Below are 18,776 nucleotides of genomic sequence, written 5' to 3'. Positions count from 1 at the left end.
AAAATTACTCCATAAAAAAATTTAGTTTGAAAAAGTTTTTTTTTTTCGAATGCAATGTAGCATTAAAACTTAAAATTTTTTGATCCCAAGGTTTTGTTTTAAAAGTTTCTTTTAACATGTGTATAAGTATAAGTGACATTTTGTAGCAATTGTTATTGTATGCAAATACTTCATTAAAATGTAGGGTTTCTTAAAGTTAATATTTTAAAACCTATAAAGTAGATATTTTTTAAAGTACCATTAAAGTTTAGTCATAACCAAACGATCGTTAAAGATTTGTGAAAAGTAAATTTTAGATGTAAACTTTATGTTTATTACTAAAAAGCTTAACTTTTGTTAAAGTGCATAAGCTTCATTAACAACAAAGTTTTACAGTAGTAGCTGACATTTAAATTTTTATGTTCTACAATATCATACTTTAATCACTCAATTTTTATTATAACTTACCTAAAAAATAGTCTAAGAGTATTATAAGTAATATATTTAGTTATTAGTTATTAATAACATTAAGAATATTAGTTATGATACTTATATTTCAGATTAAAATGTAATTATTATCAAAAAAAATTATATAACTTATTGAAATAGTTTTTTTTCTTTTACGCTAAAGGTAGCAAAATTTGTACCATATAAAAGTTAATGTGTCAATTACATTTGGTGTCTTAACTGTCTTGTTTAGGACAAAATGTTAAAAGGTATCCAAATGGTGTGCGACTCGATAACCGTAAGGTTTTTTTTTTGTGCACCAGATCCAAAAACTAAATGCTTTGAGCGCTTTTTTTCTCGTTGAATAAACAATTAGAATTGCGTAAGTAAAGTTACACAATTATTTTAAATCTTTTCTTACTGAAAACTTGGTTAAAATCGTTTTACTTGACTGATCAACTAAATCCAAAAATTTTTATCAAACCCTTTTTTTAAATCAAGATACAGCCTGATGCAGACAATTAAAACTAAAAAAAAGATGACAAATTACAATCCAAGTGTAACTTCTTTGTAAACTTATATAATGTTCTAGCTTATAGTTACATAAATTTAGATAAATTACTTTTAGTTTATTGTTTTCCAACTTAAATAACTTTATTATTTAACAGTGGTCGAAAAAATACGTCCAGTCCAGCTTCGCAAAAATTTTTTTAGCTTAAAAATTTATCTTTTTTTATATAGACATCGTTAAAGCTTGAAACATATTTGGAAAATCAAATGTATAAAATAAAACAATTCATGATATTAAAAAACGAATAAAGTTAGATGAACGAAAATATTATTTTTTAGATTAAATGTTATACGACATTTTATTTTAAAATTATAAAATTTAACTTTTGTAAACAACATATTAATTATAACTCATATTTTAAGTTTAATTTTTATTTTATATTTGTACTTTTATTTTCAAACTCATTGCTCTGTATACTTTTGTTTTCAGCTTTTTTTAGCGTCTGATGAACTGCTCTGCAGGGAAACGGCGTAACGCAATAAAAGTTTAAAAATACATTTATATAATTCATATCTCCCCACCAAGGATTGATAACTCTGTCTAGTTCTGTTTTTTACCAAAAAAGTCTTTGCTCACTACTGGTTCGAGCACTCTCAAACTGCAGCATGACGCACAGCAGCGATGAATTAATTCTAATAGATTTTAAGCACTCCCTAAAAACCATCCCAATTACCAATAAGATTCTATTCATGACCAAAATGTACCACCAAACTGCAAAATTCATCAACAGGATGCGGTGGAAAGTTTTCCTTCTTGACAGAGACGAAGCAACCTAATCACCTGATGAGTTTGCCAATATTTACAACTGTCGAAGATCAGCACCTGAATCAGACAAACTTAAACCATTTGAAAATGATCTATACGAAATTATCAGAAATCTCAAGTTCTCAAAATTTAGATCAAAGTACCAAAAGACTCTAAACAAAGACATAAAATAACTACTGAGTAAGAAAATGGTTATAGTTTTTTCAGATAAAACATCAAACTTGTACTATATGAATACAAATAAATACAAGAAACTAATGAAAAACAGCATAACGAGCGAATATTCAATTGACAATGAAAATACCATTAATGCCATTAACAACGAGGCAGCACAGATCCTAAGTAAACAAATAAGTTTAAAGAACAAAAAAGTTCCAAAATATGAAATCAATGAAGCATTCCTTTCTATCAAAGACCATAAAGCGAACTTTCCACACGATATCAGCTGTAAAACAATTAATTCATCTAAAGCTCACTTAGGTAAACTATCCAGAACCATTCTACAAAAACACAACACAACCATAAGAAAAAAGTCCATGATTAGGCAATGGAAAAATTCTGGCGAAGTGATAGATTGGTTCGATAAAATCAACAACAAAAACCACAAATGCTTCGTGAACTTTGACATAAAGAACTTTTACCCAACTATCAAAAGAAGCACCTAATAGATACCATTAACTTTTCCAACTCTTATTCAAGGTTCACAGAATTTGAGATAGATACAATTATGCACACATGCAAATCAGTCATGTTTTACGATAATACCATGTGGAAAAAGACCAACAGCAATGACAACTTCGATGTACCTATGGGCTTATTTCACGGCGCTGAAGTGTGTGATCTTGTAGGTCTATACCTAACACACCATTTATCTACGATCATAAACACTGAGTCAATTGGACTCTATAGAGATGATGGACTTGCCATTATCAAACAAACAAGTAAGAGTAATATTTCCAAAATAAAAAACAAAATAATAAGAAAACTAGCAGACATAGGATTCGATATCACAATTAGCGCAGGTGAAACCTCTACGAACTTCTTGGACATACATTTAGACCTCCTAACTGATGACTATTTCCCATATATAAAGCCAAACTCAAATACCATTTATATTGACAAAGATTCTAACCATCCTAAAACAATTAAGAAAATTATCCCAAAAATGATTGAAAACAGAATTTCAAAACTAACAAAAAGCAAAATATCATTTGATAACGCATACAAGTCTACCAGAACGCTTTAAACAAAAGCAACTTCCATCATAAGCTCGAATATAATCCGAAAATTGATAACAGCAAAGCAAAAAACAGAAAAAGAAAATGTACTTTTTACAACCCACCTTTCTGCGAATCAGTGAAAACCAAACTCAGAAACCTCTTTTTAAAACTGCTTGACAAGCACTTCCCAGATCAACAGAACTACACAAGACCTTTAATAGAAATTCCACCAAGATATCATATTGTTGTTCCCCGAACATAAAAGCATTAATAAGTGGACACAATAAAAAGCTGCTAGAAAAACCATCGATAGAACCGAAGCTGTGCAACTGCAAAACAGAGGGCAATGCCCAGTCAAGAACAAATGTAATTTAGAAAATGTAATCTACGAAGCAATTATCTCATCTGAGAAAAATGAAAGAATGTCATATATTGGATCCACCAGAAGACATTTTAAAAATAGATTATATGAACATAGAGCATCATTCCAAAAACCCAGCAACTGTACACAACTCGCCAACTACATATGGAAATTATATGAAGAAGGCAAAAAATACACCGTTGAGTGGAAAATTCTCAGACAGACCAAAAGCAGATTCAAACCAAATTTTATGTGCTCACTATGTAACCTAGAAAGACTGTTTATAGCAAACGCTAACCAAAGAAAAATCCTTAATTAGAGAAATGAACTAGTCACGCAATGCCCTCATTACCCTAAGAAATATTTTTAGTTTATTTTTAATCGCATTAACTTAGATTATTTTATTCTATTTAATTTAATTGTTACATTGTATTTATCTTTGTATTGTGCATATATTTTGTTTTAGAGTTACAATCTTTCCGTAAAAAGACCATTTCTGTTTTCTAAAATTCCCCTATAAATCTTAATATTTACATTTTTTTCAAAGGTTAATATATAAAATGCTTTGTAAAAAGATTATTAAAAAATTTAAAATCTATAGTTAATAGATTATTTAAACTAAACTTACCTATATTTCATTTTAAACTAATTTAACTTTAAAATTAAACTTTTGTAAGCAACATATTAATTATAACTCATTTTTTAAGTTTAATTTTTGTTTTATATGTGTACTTTTATTTTCAAACTCATCGCTCTGTATACTTTTGTTTTCAGCTTTTTTTAGCGTCTGATGAACTGCTCTGCAGGGAAACGGCGTAACGCAATAAAAGTTTAACAATAAATTTATATAGAGACTTTATTTTTACAGAAATAAAGTAACTCTAAAATAAAGATGAATAGAAGTAGAATTTAGTCCTGGACGCTAATCTGTTCTGGTGTATGACTCGATTACTTGAAGGTTTTTTCGTGCACCATGTCCTTGGACTAAACTTTTTGAGCATTTTTTTTCGTTCAACAAACAATATATGCATTTTGTTTCGGTTCAAAGTGTGTACCTTATTAATGTCCCTACTGTTTTACAAATGTACTTTTAACTAAATTTCAGAAAACAGTAATAAAAATAAGATTTAGGCAACATTTTATAATTCGATTACATATAAAAAATCTTTAACTTAGAGGAAAGATCTAAATACTGCTTTTATAAGATAAAAACTATTTTTTTGAGATAAGTTATACGAATTTTCATAGTTATACAGGTATAATTAAAGAATCAATTAAACAAGCAAAAAAGACTATTTTATCTTAAAAAAATTCTTATTGTTTTTAAGCAATCGTTCTCAAACTTACTCGGACTAATATCTTTTCCATCTAAGAAACATTATTAAGAAAATAATGGAGTAAAATACTTGTTCATGAAAAAATTTTGCACTTTTGATCTTAACTTTTTTAAAATTTCAAAATACAATTTCTACTTATGATGAAAGAACATATTAAGAAAATTTTAGATTGATTTATAAAAAACTGAAGTTAAAGATTTACCTGTGGTAAGATATTTTTATTTTCGAGGAATTCGGCCACAAGTAGTTGATTTTGAAACTTTGACAGGCCTTTAAAACTTTTAATTAAGTTGACTAAATTTCAAAAATTAATTTAAAATCAAAATAAAGTAGTTTTTGTTCTATCATAAACTATGTGTAGTATATAACTAGAGCTTTTAATGAAGAGTCAATTTTAGTTTTATAAAAATTAATGTTGATCCAGGAGTATAAGTATAAAGGAATAAAAAATAAATAACTTAAAGTTTTATATTTTAAAATTTTTTTTTTTAATTTAAAAAAAGCAATTAATGTTTTGAAAAGGTGTAAGTGATTATGTTGCTAAATAAGTAAAATTTTTGATGAATCAGCAATAAATTTTATTTTGAATGCTTTTTGTTGAAACAAAATTTAAAATTGTTTATCTTTAGTTAGTAGATAATAAACGTTAGTTTGAGTTTACTTCGTGATTATTTTAATTATTTTTAATATTACAAACTTAATGTTATAGCTTGTTTTAATAGTATGTTTAAAGTTCTAATTTAAACGTAATTTTAAGCTTTATAACCAACCTTTAAGGTATATTGTTTAGGAAAACTTGTTTGTTTAATTTATTTACCATTTGCAACTTAATATCAATAGATTGTTCATTTTGTTTTTTATATTTTATTACACAAAGCTTTTAAAAACCATACAAGTTTCTTTGTCAAGTGATAAATTCTAAATGAAATTTGAAAAAAAAAATGTTAATTTTTTAGCTTAAAAAATAACTTTAAATTATGAAGTATGAATAAATTAAAATAAATACAAAAATTAGAGTTTGTTTAACTTCTAAAATTTTAGTTTGAAAATAAACTTAAGATTTTAATAGGGTACAATATTTAAGCAGCGCTAGGTATATAAGTCGCATTTCAAAGAGAATTAAATTTCAATCTGAGGTTTATCTAATAATAAATTGTTTAAATTTTTGAAAAAAAAAAGTATTTTGCAATACTTACAGATATAGTAAAATACTAAAGAAAATGTTCAAGGTACAGTTATTTGAGCTCCTTTAATTTTTCAAAAAGTCACAATCATTGTTTTATTATTCTTGAATATAATTTTCTGGTTAATATTTTTTGCTTGAAGATACATAAAAACAAATCGTAGTAGGAGTAGATTTTCAAACACTCTTATATAGCTAACATGCTTAACAGCAACTAGCAGTTAATAATAGTTAAAAATAAGGTAATAATTCTTTTTGAGTAACATAAATGTTAAGATTGTTAGCTTATTATTTTATGACATATAAATTGTTTTGGTCAATTGTTGTGAGATGAAACGCTATAGCAATGGAGTAGTACTTCTACAAGACTTATTTAAGAAAGTAATGCTACTTAAAAGTTAAAATGGATAACGTTTTAATTTAGAATTATAATTTGTCAGACTAAATAAGCAGCAGTAAAGAGAAAAAAGTTGTCTCAAGGTTTCCTGATTTCTAAAGACACTAGTATTCAAGTTATTCTTCAGTTTTAAAAATTATTTAGTGTATACAAAGGATTTAAAATTAGGGCGATACCTTTATACTGAGAAAAATGTTAAACGTTTTGAATAACTCGGTCATATAACGAAAATACAGTATTAAGCTCATCTTCAAACCTACATGTAATAATTAAAAAAAAAATTCTGCAATAATCTAGTAACAAAAAATTCAGGTTGAACACTTATTATATTTGTAAGATTTACTTTACAGTTATTTTATTTGCTGCATTTTTAAATCGTAAACACTTGTTTCATATCACTAATTGTATTAATCGTTTAAATTTGATATTTACTAATATTTAAGTAAGGTTAATATTTGGCTTTTTTTTTTTCTTAAGCATCATTATTTAAAATTCAATGATAGTCATGTATTATTTAGGTACAATTATAGCAGAGTATTCACACCTGTGGGCAACTTTAATTTAAACTAAAACAGAAGTATTATTACTGTAAGTAAAACTTAATTTGTTTATCGTGTTTCCCTTACGAGCTGGTCTTGGAATGTATCAGTTAGTCTATGTGTTCTAAAAGCTCAGAGAAACAAGTCAGTCAAAAAAGTAACTTACTGCAAAAATGTTTTGATCTTCTGATTGATTTTGCCTGCTTCGATCTTTAGAACTTATCGTCTAATAAAGTTCAACCTATTCGTTTTTTTCTACATGAGGATTTACTTTATTTATATTTTATAATTTAAAGCCAGTTTTTCCAAAAAAAGTTTTTTGTTGGCCGCAAAATAAAAAAAAAACTTTTTAAACCAAAAATTTGATAATTAAGCACTAGTAGCTAGTAATTATGAAAAATAGGTCCTAATTGTACAACTTCAACACAAAATACTTTAGTTTTTATGTTAAACAAGTAAATTTAAAGGTTAACAGTAACTAGGAGGCTTCAGTTTGCCAACTCCTGTTTTATAATTTTGATAAAAATATCATGGACATACAGTTAACAATATATACAACTTAAACTTATCAATACCTTCTTGAAAATAATTAATATAGACTTATTTTTAATTATAATTTAAAATGATAGCTACTTTTAAGTATCAAATTTTAGCTTAAATAATATTAGCTTGCTTATATTAAAAAAAAAATTAAATTAACAACTAAATCTATAAAAATAAAGAAGATATTTAAGGATAATCAGGAAGTAATTTTGAACCGATTTATTGACTGAAGATTTATGTGTTAGAGCAAGTTTAAACAATAAGTAATTTGTGTAGGCAGCTTTATAGTTAAAATAAAGCGAGTAAAATACGAATGTAGAAATACTTGAGAAATAAAAATCAGCTCATTCTGATAGAAGTACTAAAATTGGTGCAGTTCTTCAATAAAAACTTATGTATCATTATAAATTGTACTCAAATTACTTGTATATATATATAATATTTCTAAACTTAAGTGCAAAATTTAGCATGATTTTTAAGAAATAAAACGAAAAATAAGAATGGTAGAAAATAAGTTAAAATTTAAGGAAGACAAAGTGACAATTTAATTACAAAACCGAACGATACAACATCTATAACTCAAAGTTGCATACGTTTTAGGTTACAGTGAGTAAATCATTGTGTTCTCTTCAATAAAATTTGTGCATCTAGACTAATAAGTGTCGATAAAATTTACTTTGTGCTTCTGTAAAAAAATAAAAAAATCCTGAGGCACTTATTTCTATTAAAATTAAAAACCATTCAAACTTATTGGAAGAAATCATGTATCGTAATACTCAATTAAACAGCTTATTTGAACATGTTGGCTTTCTCCTTGAATGCTGCTTGGCGAGCTTTTTTTTCCTCTGCTTGCTTTTTCCTTTCTTCTCTCTCTTGCAAAATCTCAGCTTCAAACTTGCTTCCTTCATTCAACTTGTTTACCTATAAATGTACTTGATAAGATAATGTTTTCTATAAAGTTATTACTAAATAATAATATTAAATACACATTGGAAAACATTGATTTGAAAGTAACCTATTTTTTAGCCTTTAAAAAAACATAAAAACCAACAAAAATTAACATAGGTGAAGTAGTATAGCAGTTTGAGATAGATACAAGAACGACAAAAAATCTTTAAAAAAAAAGTTATAGCACAGAAATATTATATTACATAAAGAAATTATAAAACATGAAAAAAAAAATTTTACAATGGGAAACACTATACCCAACCAAATCAAAACCAAGTAATAACAGGACTTGCAAACTATGTAACTTAAAAAAGTTTGAAATTGAAAAAGCAAACAAAGAAACATCATTAAAAAATGAAAAAAGAGACAACAACTATTTTTATATAACTTAAGTTTTTCTTGTAAATAAATAGCCTTAAATTAAAATTAAAATAAACCAATAAAATCGCAGATTTGCAATTTAAAATAAATCTAGCTTATCTTATATAAATTTATAATATCACCTTGGACATAATTGCAATAAAACTAATAGTGGTAAAACTTATTGTATAGTTTTATTGCAAAACAACATTTTATTTGCTTTTAAAATGCAGCGAAATGCAACTAAATATTGTCAGTAACATAGAAAAAATTGTATATATATATACATATACCACAGATGTTTTTGTGTCAAAACTTTATTTCAACTACAAGTTTTGACACAAAAACATCTGTGGTATATATTCCGATAAGCTTAGCTTTTCAGAATCTCCAGGACTTAACGCCTTTTAACGTTACATCAATTTTTGCACACGCCGTTTTGCATGACTTTTGATAGTTTCAAAATTACGTCATAATCTATTTATGCTAAATTTTTCAACTTTCATTTGTGTGTTTTGTTTTGTGCCTTATTTTAAACTTGTTTTGAAGCTGATGAGTGCATAAGCACGAAACTCGAGTCATTTGAGTTTTACATCTTGAAATAAACCTTTTTATATATATATATACAAACCAAGATTTTTGATACAAATGCGTATGTTTAGATTCAAACAAAATTTAAAGGTTCTAGTTCTATAAACGAGGCTTGATAGTATATATTTTACAGTAAAATGGTATGTCTTTTTAATATTTCATAAACGTTACAAAAACATCTAGTAAAATATTGATCCTTATTTAATTTATATTGTATGAAAAGCTGGCTTGATTTAAAATTAAAATATATTTTTTAAGTAGTTGTAGTTTTGAAAAAACAACTACTCGACTAAAGCACCTAGCGTTTTCTATAATTTCTTAATTAGCCCTTATTATCCTAAGGAGCTGGTAAACACGCTATTATGTTTTTTGTTCAAATCATTATATATAACCTAATTGGTATTATTTTTAGAGAATTTACAGGCGGCAGATTTGTTCAAGCTACATCCCTGGTACACAGTAGAAATTCTTTAATAACACAGATAAATTAAACGAAATTAGTTAACATTCTAATGCTCACTTTTGCTTCGAAGAAGTTCTTGGCTCCACCAACACCTTCAGCACCCACATCAATTTCTGAAAGTTCAGCTAGTTTCTTCAACCCGTCAATTTGCAACTCTCCCAATGAAGCCTTTCGAAAAATGAGAAGAAACTGGAAAAATAAAATAAGGAGTGTAAATATCTTAACAAGGTATCCAAAAAGTAAATTATAATCCAGAAAACAAACAGACTTTCAAGATACTAAAATGAAAAGTTTGTTGTCTACATCTGATTCAAATATTACTGACAGATATAATTTAGCTTTAATATTTTAATAAAGGCTGGCATTTACACTAAAAAAATGATATATTATGGAAATAAAAATACTATTGTCAATCTTTAATTCTGTAAAGAAAACAAACAAAACAACGGCGAAAGCCTGGATTTCGGTTACAGCTGACTGACAAGTTTCAATAAGAACAAAACACAGGTCTCAGTCTACCAAAAGCGTGTGGTCTGATGATCGAATTGGTATGATCAAAATAAAAAAACACTTACTAAAAATTTAACACTCATATATTTTAATCGATAAAAGCATCAATTTTTATTGCAGTTAAGTATATAAACTTTAACATACAAAATATACTAAGTTACTGCTCATTAAAGCAAAGAACAAAAAGTCAAAATCATTAAAAACTAGCCTAAGTTTGATTTTCTGAAAACAACACCAATGTAAACTGTAGAAGACCCAAAAAATGCGACATTAGAAGTTTTAGCTGAAAAGTGTTTTACATACGAAAATTATCACAATTACAAAGTGTGCGGGATTTGAAAATTTTTAAGAAAGTTTCACGGAAGAACTTATTAATTAAAAAAAAAGTTATAAATAAAATAAACTACAGAAAGTCAAAAAATGTTCTGTGAAACTTTCTTGATATCGTCTTAAATTCTACACAACGTGTATTTGAGACAATTTCCAAAACAACTTTCAGCTAAAAACTCCATGGATGCATTTTTTGGGACTTACAGTTAACGTATTCAGAATATTAAATATAGCTTCTATGTTGGTTTTTTCAAATCAGATAAATGTTGTACAAGGTGTTTGTGATATAATTACAACATGAAATATAACTTTCAGCTGAAAACTCAAAGATGGCACTTTAAAAAGCACCCTAAAATACACAAAAAACTATTTATTTTATAACTAAAAGTTATGTGAAAACTGAATTAGTATTGTTAAAATCTTGTAATTAATTAACCTATATTTATAACAGTTTGACAAACATTTCAAAACTAAATAAACATTTTCAACTTGTATAAAATTACTAAAAAAAACTAAGATAAATAGTTTATTAGACACGGAAATAACATTACGCACAAAATTTTATGACGTTAATTTTTATTTAGCTTGCTTATTCATAAAAATTATCAAAGTAATTTTTTCTGACGTGTTAGATAACATCAACCTAAATGAAAGTTTTAAGGTGAGCTTCACTTTTAAAGGTTTTAAAAAACTACCAGTATATTTTATAAATATACCATCATAATAAACTACATCCTATTTGAATACAAAAACAATCTAACATTTAGTTTCTACTTATAACATTTATACACAAAATCCTATTGTTAAACAGTAATGTTTAGAAAAAGTTTAATTTTGATATTTTTTAACATTTAAATTTTTACGCATCAAAAAATTTTCAAAACATAACTTCTATAACAAAACTTCTTTAGTCTACATCTCTTTTTATAGTAATTTATGTTTATTCAATTATTTTTCTTAGTTTTTATAGTCAAAATTCTAAAAGTATAATAAATTTCTAATGGAACAACTAAAATCATATCTTTTCTAGTTTTTAGGGCAATATTTTTAAAAAGTTACTTAACCTTAACATATTTACTTAAGTAAAAGCATCAGTTGTAATTAGTGATGTACCGGACTCACTATCCGGGTCCGGCCGGATATTGCCATTTTTGTCTGATATCCGGATCCGGCCGGACTCTAATTTGAAAAAAAAAGTCCGGATCCGGTTCCGGCCGGATTCTAAATTGAAAAGAAAGTCCGGATCCGGTTCCGGCCGGATTCTAATTTGAAAAAAAAAGTCCGGATCCGGGTCCGGCCGGATCCTAACAGAGATCCGGCCGGACCCGGATCTAGTTAGTAAAAAAAAGTATACTGAAAAGTATTTTTTCAAAAACAAACCCTGTGTAAATTAATAAGAGTCATTTTCGACAGTTAAAATTAAACACCTACCGTGAATGGCTCATTTTGTACACGTGACTAATTTACATTTGTTTACATTTAAACTATGAAATAAACATTTCAGAAATGCAACTCTTTACATATGTTGTAAAATTGAAAATTTTGGAATGAATACTTGCATTATTTATTGTTTAAAGTTGAGCTCAGAGAATATTTAAAGTTAATACGGTTGAATGTACGAGCCAATGAGAACCATATTACGAAATGTTTCAAACTAAATACTGATGCAACAAAACATCAGAACATGACAGACAGCTTATATGTAAGCAGTTAGTTAGTTTGGTGTGCAGCTTGAAGCAACAAAATATCTTGAACTTTTTTGTTAATGCTTATTGTAAGTAGTGTTTTGTTTTAAAAGTAAATATTTCAACTGGTGTTTAATTGTTTACATATTTAAGCCAGGTTTATAGTTTTTGAGTTTATTAAAAATTTTATAGTTTCTTTTTTACTATAAGTTTTATTTAATTTTTAGTTTATTGCAGGGGTTCCCAACCAGGGGTGCTCGCACCCCATGGGGGTGCGAGATGGCTTTTAATTTTTGAATTATAAATAAGGAGATTTTCACTCTCTGATAAAGTTTATAAAGTTGAAAAGTACATTTTTTTATAAAAAGAAGTTGGCGCTAATTTTCTGAATAAATTTATTTTATTAATACGTCTAGAGCAAGAGCGCTTTTCTAGAAGTATATTCATTTTATTAATTTCATTTAATAGCTGTTAGTTTAGAATTAACATTTCAGTAAAGCTTTCTTAAAGTTTAACACCTGTGAATTGTAATCATCTATTCTTTAAATATTTTATTTTCATAAATGGCCATTAATTATTTAAAACAATTTATGAGCTCGCATCTATTTTAGTTGAATTACTTAGATAAAATTTAGTATTTTCATCAGGTTTTTTATTAGCTGTTAAGAACAGGTTCTGTTAAGTATATTACATTTATAATGTAATCGTTTATTAAGATTAGTTGTGCAGAAAGTGGTGCTTAAATATTTAACATCAGTAAAATGTAAAGTTCACAGCAATTACTGTATGTTATACAATTTAAAAAAACTTGTTTTAGCTTTAGTGAAACTAATTTTAATAGATCTGCAAAAGTATTCAATGCATCAATTTTATTTCCATTCGTTCCTTTTTTGAACCTAAATAGTTTACCTTTTTCCATCTACTTTTTTTATTTATGTTGTAAGCATGCAAACATTTTTGTATTTGCTTTTATACATACATATCTTTTTACAATTGAAGACTAAATATCTTTTAAATTTTTAAAATCTTAACTCAAACCTTTATTATTTTGAAAATTCCTAGCTGCTAATTGTTTTTGAAAATTAAACTTTTAATAAGCTTAAGAACAGCTGATGTTTTCTACCTAATAAAAAATAGATAAAACTTGTTCGAATATAGTTTGCTATGTTTTATGAATTTCCAAGTATTTAATTTTTCATAATACAGTACACTATTATAAAAATTAAAATGCAAATTATTAATTAATAAAACCAATGATTTTATAATCAAATTATTAATAAATAATTATAGCATATAATGTTAGGGGTGCGAAATCAAATTAAGAGAATTTAGGGTGCGGGGCATCAAAAAGGTTGGGAACCACTGGTTTATTGTTTTAAGTCTTTTTATATAGATTTAAATAGCTTCCAGTTTTTAAAGTGCTACCAAAGTAATTAAAAGTTTTGTATATGCTAGTATTTCTTGTTGTGTTTTATATAAAAGATTCATCAATCAAAACTGTCCTGTCTGATTATAGAAAGTAGTCTCAGTTAGAATTTAGTATTTGTTAGATATTAATTAAATAAGGTAGGATTTAATTATGATGGGTAGTACTAATAAGTTAAGTGTACCACAATCAGTCCACAAATTTACTATTAAATCGTCAATCTTTGCTAGCTGTTCTACTGATTATTAGATTAAAGTATTTTTTCAGTTTTTAAAAACCTCATTCTGACTCAGGCTTGTTTATACTCACTCTAGCTAGTTTTATTGACTTAAACAGTGGCAACCCTGCTAGTTTAAAAATTTTAGAAAATCGTGGACTGCCTCAAGCTAGTTTAGTTTTTTATAAAAACTCAGGCTAGTTTTCGTTTAAATTTTGAATGAGTTTGAGCTGATCCAGTTTTCAATATTTGGTAATTTTCTAGTGTATTTTGTTCAAGAACTTGATTTCAGATTTTTAATTGTAAATAACACCTAAATTTGTAAACCTTGTGGCTAGCTGTTTTACTTATTATTAGATTAAAGTTCTTTTTTCTCAGTTTTTAAAAACCTCATTCTGACTCAGGCTAGTTTATACTAGTGATGTAGCGGACTCACTATCCGGGTCCGGCCGGATATTGCCATTTTTGTCTGATATCCGGATCCGGCCGGATTCTAATTTGAAAAAAAAGTCCGGATCCGGTTCCGGCCGGATTCTAATTTGAGAAAAAAGTCCGGGTCCGGTTCCGGCCGGATTCTAATTTGAGAAAAAAGTCCGGGTCCGGTTCCGGCCGGATTCTAATTTGAAAAAAAAGTCCGGGTCCGGTTCCGGCCGGATTCTAACTTGAAAAAAAAGTCCGGATCCGGGTCCGGCCGGACCCGAAATTGTGGGTCCGGTACATCACTAGTTGTAATATACATTTTAGACAATATTACTTATAAAAAAGAGATTTTGCTTCAATGTGCATAATTTAAAAAAGATATTTTAAACAAAAGAGACAATACTTTATACCAGGGTTGCCACTCGCTTTTTCAAAATTTTTTCCATGTTTTTCAATTTTTTTCCAGGTTTTCAAAAGTACACATTTTTGGGTCTGTTTATAGCTTAAAGTTAAGTTTAGGGTAAGAAACTGTGTTAAATAGTATAAAAACATTGAAAAGATACTGTAAAGCTACTTTGAATATGTTTTTTAATATAAAAAAATTTGATGATGACAAAATTTTTAATTTATATGATAGATTTTTTGAGACAAATCGAAATTTTTCTACTGAACATGTGAAAATTGTTAAAAATCCACAGTTTTCCAGATTTTTTTAGTGATTTTTGTTCAAAATTCTAGGTTTTTCCAGTTTATTTTCAAAATTTCTCAAATTCCAGGTTTTTTTTCCTAAATTGTCAAATTCCATGTTTTTCTAGGATTCCAGGTAAAGTGACAACCCTGTTTATACTTCTTCTGTATTATTTAACATATACTGTGCTCAACTTTGTTTTAAAAATATAGATCACTACATACAAAATTTAAAACAAAACACCATAATATCTATACTTATATAAAAAATCAACTATACATATTTTACTAATAGCAAAAATAAAATCTTTGACAGTTACAGTTTAAGTTTCTTAAAAATATAAGTGATAGACTAATATAAACCAAATTTTTAAAATTCAAAGATAGTATCAATGAAAAAATTATGAGCCATACTGTAACGGAAAGCTTATGACAAAATTGACTATAACTCGAGATCACTAGATACTTTTATATTTTATAACTAACATCTTATTAATCATGCTCAGATCTTTTATACAAAGCAAAATCATTTCTTATTAAATGCATAATCCCTTCTATAGTCAAAAAAATTAGTGTTGCAGTTAAGTAAAGTGTTTTCATAAAGTTTTTAAAACACTATTTTTATAGTATGTCTATTATTTCTTTAAGCTTTAAAAATTTCAAATATAATAAGTAATAGTACTATGTAAAAAAATTTCTAATTGTAAAAATAACCAAATAGTAAACCAGACTATTTATACTTAATCAAGTTTATAACTAGATATATTATTGTTTTACCATAATGTCAAAAAACCATGCTTTTAAGCTTGATATTATTTTTTAAGAATTTGAAATACTAAGAAACCATAACTTCTTAAAAACTTAAAAAAAAGCTACTGAAAACAATTAACTTGCTACTTTAAGAAAACAACTAGCTTTTTTTACACGAGTAGAATTTATTTTTTTAAATAAAAGAAATTTTTTTATTATAATATGATTATGAAATATTTTTTTTTTAATTATAGAATAACAAAACAATTGAAAGAAATCTACTAACCTCTCTATAGCTAATTTTTCCATCATTATCTTCATCTACTTCTTTGATCATACCTTTTAAACCCAAGTGGGTCTGGGGGGCTTCTAATTTCTCCATCATGTACTTAAGCTCCATTATATCAATAAAACCATCTCTGCCAGAATCATACCTAGGAAAAAAATGGCTGCTTATGGAAACAAAAAATAATAAATTTACACAATAATCTTTCTTTAATAAACTAACACATGTTTCTGTGTGTTACAAAGTTAACACACTTCGACGGAGCTATAAAAGTTGAAGAAGTACTAATTCCCAATGTTAAAAAAAACTAGTTTTAAAGTTTATGAATGAATAATGACTAATATTTTTTTAAACAACTGTTTCTGTAGACCAATTCCTTATTTGAATAGTTGTGTTTCAAAATTTACCATTTAGACAACTTCAACACATACAATTTTTTTGTATTAATAAAAGTTTTACAATCCTTATAAACATTTGACATACTTAAGAAACATTTTTTTGAATTCTCTAAGTTGCTTAAGAGAAAATTCTTTGAATTCGGTGTTAGGATTGAAAACTGTATTTGTGCTTTTGAAAGGTTGCTCTGTGCCATCATTTATGTTTCCTTGCCTACAAAATATTAAACATTTTTATATTTTTAGAATTAATACATTTACGCTAACTTTAGTGTTTTTAATTTAATCTAAATAACTTGAACTAAGACTTACCATTTTCACATCACAAACTTCATAGATTTGCACAATTTTAACCAATTGTTTTACATAGGTAATCTTAACTTTTTTAACGTAGTTTAAAACCAGTGAAAAAAAACAATTGTATTTAGAAAAGTAAGTGTTGTATTATACATATTTACCAAATTTTAACATGATATTTTCAGCATTATCAGTCGTTGATTTAAAAAAAACTGTACTGAGTCATCCTGAGTTTTTAAAAATTGTTATAATTTTATTTTTCCTCTGGTGCAAACTACTTACACCACCTGTTCAGGTTTCTTCTAAATAATAAAAGAAAAAACCAGGTAAAGTTGCTTCTATATTGAATGTTTGCTAAACTAATGAGAAATACTGTTTACAAATATTCAATTTAATGCTTAAAATTCATATTATTTGAAGTTTAAAAAGTTTGTTGATAATTTATTGTAACAATGGTAGTATATCTCTACGAGTGTTTCTGTTTAACAAAAATTCAAATCATGATAAATATTTATTTCAGATTTAAAATAAAAACTACAATGTTGTATCTATAAGTAAAGAAAAGCTAGCCACAAGGCAAAAAAAAATTATATAAGGGTTTCAAAACTAATAAAAATCAGGTTTTTAATTAAAATTGGTTATATAATGGTATAAATGGTATAATAACAGCATAATGAAACTGAATCAACTAAATCTCAAGGTCTATAGAAAATCTGTCCTGAGATTATTAAACTAATTTTAAAAATATCCTGAGTTAAAAAAAAAAAAACTATCCCGAGTCAGCCTGATTAAAAAAAAACATAATATCATGAGTCATCCTGAGATTTTTACAATTAAATAATATCCGAGTTATCCTGAGTGTGTGGCAACCTTGTATTATTATTAAAATATTACTTTTATCTGTCTACGAGACTGATCATTAAAAACTAGTATAAGTGTTAAGTAGGAAAACCTTTGCAGTTTCATAGCCAGTTCATTATCTGCATTATCTGTGGTTGATTTTTCATTTTGTTCACTAACTACTGGAGTAATATTTTCTGTAGGAGCTATTTCTTCACCTTCATTTATTTTTCTTCTCCTTGCTAGTCTGGCAGCTAGTTCATTTGTTTCAGACATACTTAAAGTAAGAAAAATTAAGTTCTAAACAAAAAAAAAACATGTAATATTTAAAAAGCAGAGATTTATACAAATTATATAAAAAAAGTTAAGTTGTTATTATAAATATATATATATATATGATTATATGAGATTTAAATATCTTATATATGAAACAGCTGTAAAAAATTGTTGTTTAATTTATTATTAAATAAGTATATAAATACTTCTCTTAAAGAATTTAGGAGTCAACTCTGAAAGTTTAAAAGTTATTTAATAAGCAAAAATAGATAAACCTTAAAGTACATTAAGAACAAAGTGGAAATACTAAGATTAAACTGTAACAATCTTAAAATTTATGAAGCTTGAGAAAATTACAAAGTAGACTATAAAACTATCAGTTTAAAACATTATATACTAGAACTATGTAAAAAAGTTTAATTAGATATAGATTCAAATATATTTTAAAAACAAATAAATGTCTACTTGAAGAGTAAAGACCAACATCACTTTTAACAAAATAACTTAATTAAAAATCAATAGGAGTCTCATTAAAACAAGAAAATTAAATTAGGCTTGGCATTGGCTTGTCTTAATAATGTTCAGAACAAAAAATAGGTATGTAAATGGTGCCACTAAATAAGCAGCTTAAATACTATATAATAATCTTCATAACAATTGAAACTGCAGTAAAAAATAAAGGATTATGATATATACAAGAAATTCAACACCTGTAAAAACCTACATTGAAATTAAAGAAAAAATTTCAAAATTAAATTAGTTTTAAAAAGTATAATGAATTAAACAATTAAAACTATAATTACATAAAGAAAAAATTATCTGACCTTACTACTAACTAAAAGAAAAATTAAAATATATGAACAACGTTAAACTTGAATTAAACTACCCTTTTTATTCCTAAAGGAAAGGAATATGACTGGAAAAAGTAAAAATACTTGATTTATACAATGTTT

General features: G+C 26.4%; 1 protein-coding gene across 2 annotated transcripts; it reads right to left on the bottom strand.

Moving 5' to 3' along the window:
• Positions 1-7,552: 7,552 nt before the first annotated feature.
• Positions 7,553-17,843, bottom strand: LOC145848323 (EF-hand domain-containing protein D2-like). 2 transcript variants are annotated; one of them, XM_082954226.1, is made up of 6 exons: positions 17,660-17,843; positions 16,499-16,624; positions 16,016-16,163; positions 9,762-9,893; positions 8,090-8,263; positions 7,553-8,027 (listed from the first exon to the last, which is right to left on the bottom strand). In XM_082954226.1, exons 1-5 carry the CDS (start codon positions 17,821-17,823, stop codon positions 8,132-8,134), a joined length of 702 nt encoding a protein of 233 aa, XP_082810352.1. In that variant the 5' UTR covers positions 17,824-17,843; the 3' UTR covers positions 7,553-8,027; positions 8,090-8,131. The 2 variants fall into 2 exon arrangements, with proteins under 2 accessions (XP_082810352.1, XP_082810163.1); XM_082954037.1 differs by having other exon boundaries at positions 7,553-8,263.
• Positions 17,844-18,776: the final 933 nt, after the last annotated feature.

Source organism: Thalia democratica, chromosome 1, assembly GCF_965202585.1.
Source record: "Thalia democratica chromosome 1, ktThaDemo2.hap1.1, whole genome shotgun sequence".
Taxonomy (NCBI): Eukaryota; Metazoa; Chordata; class Thaliacea; order Salpida; family Salpidae; genus Thalia; species Thalia democratica.
The sequence above is the reverse complement of the archived record's forward strand: the minus strand, read 5'-3'. Positions and strand labels throughout refer to the sequence as shown.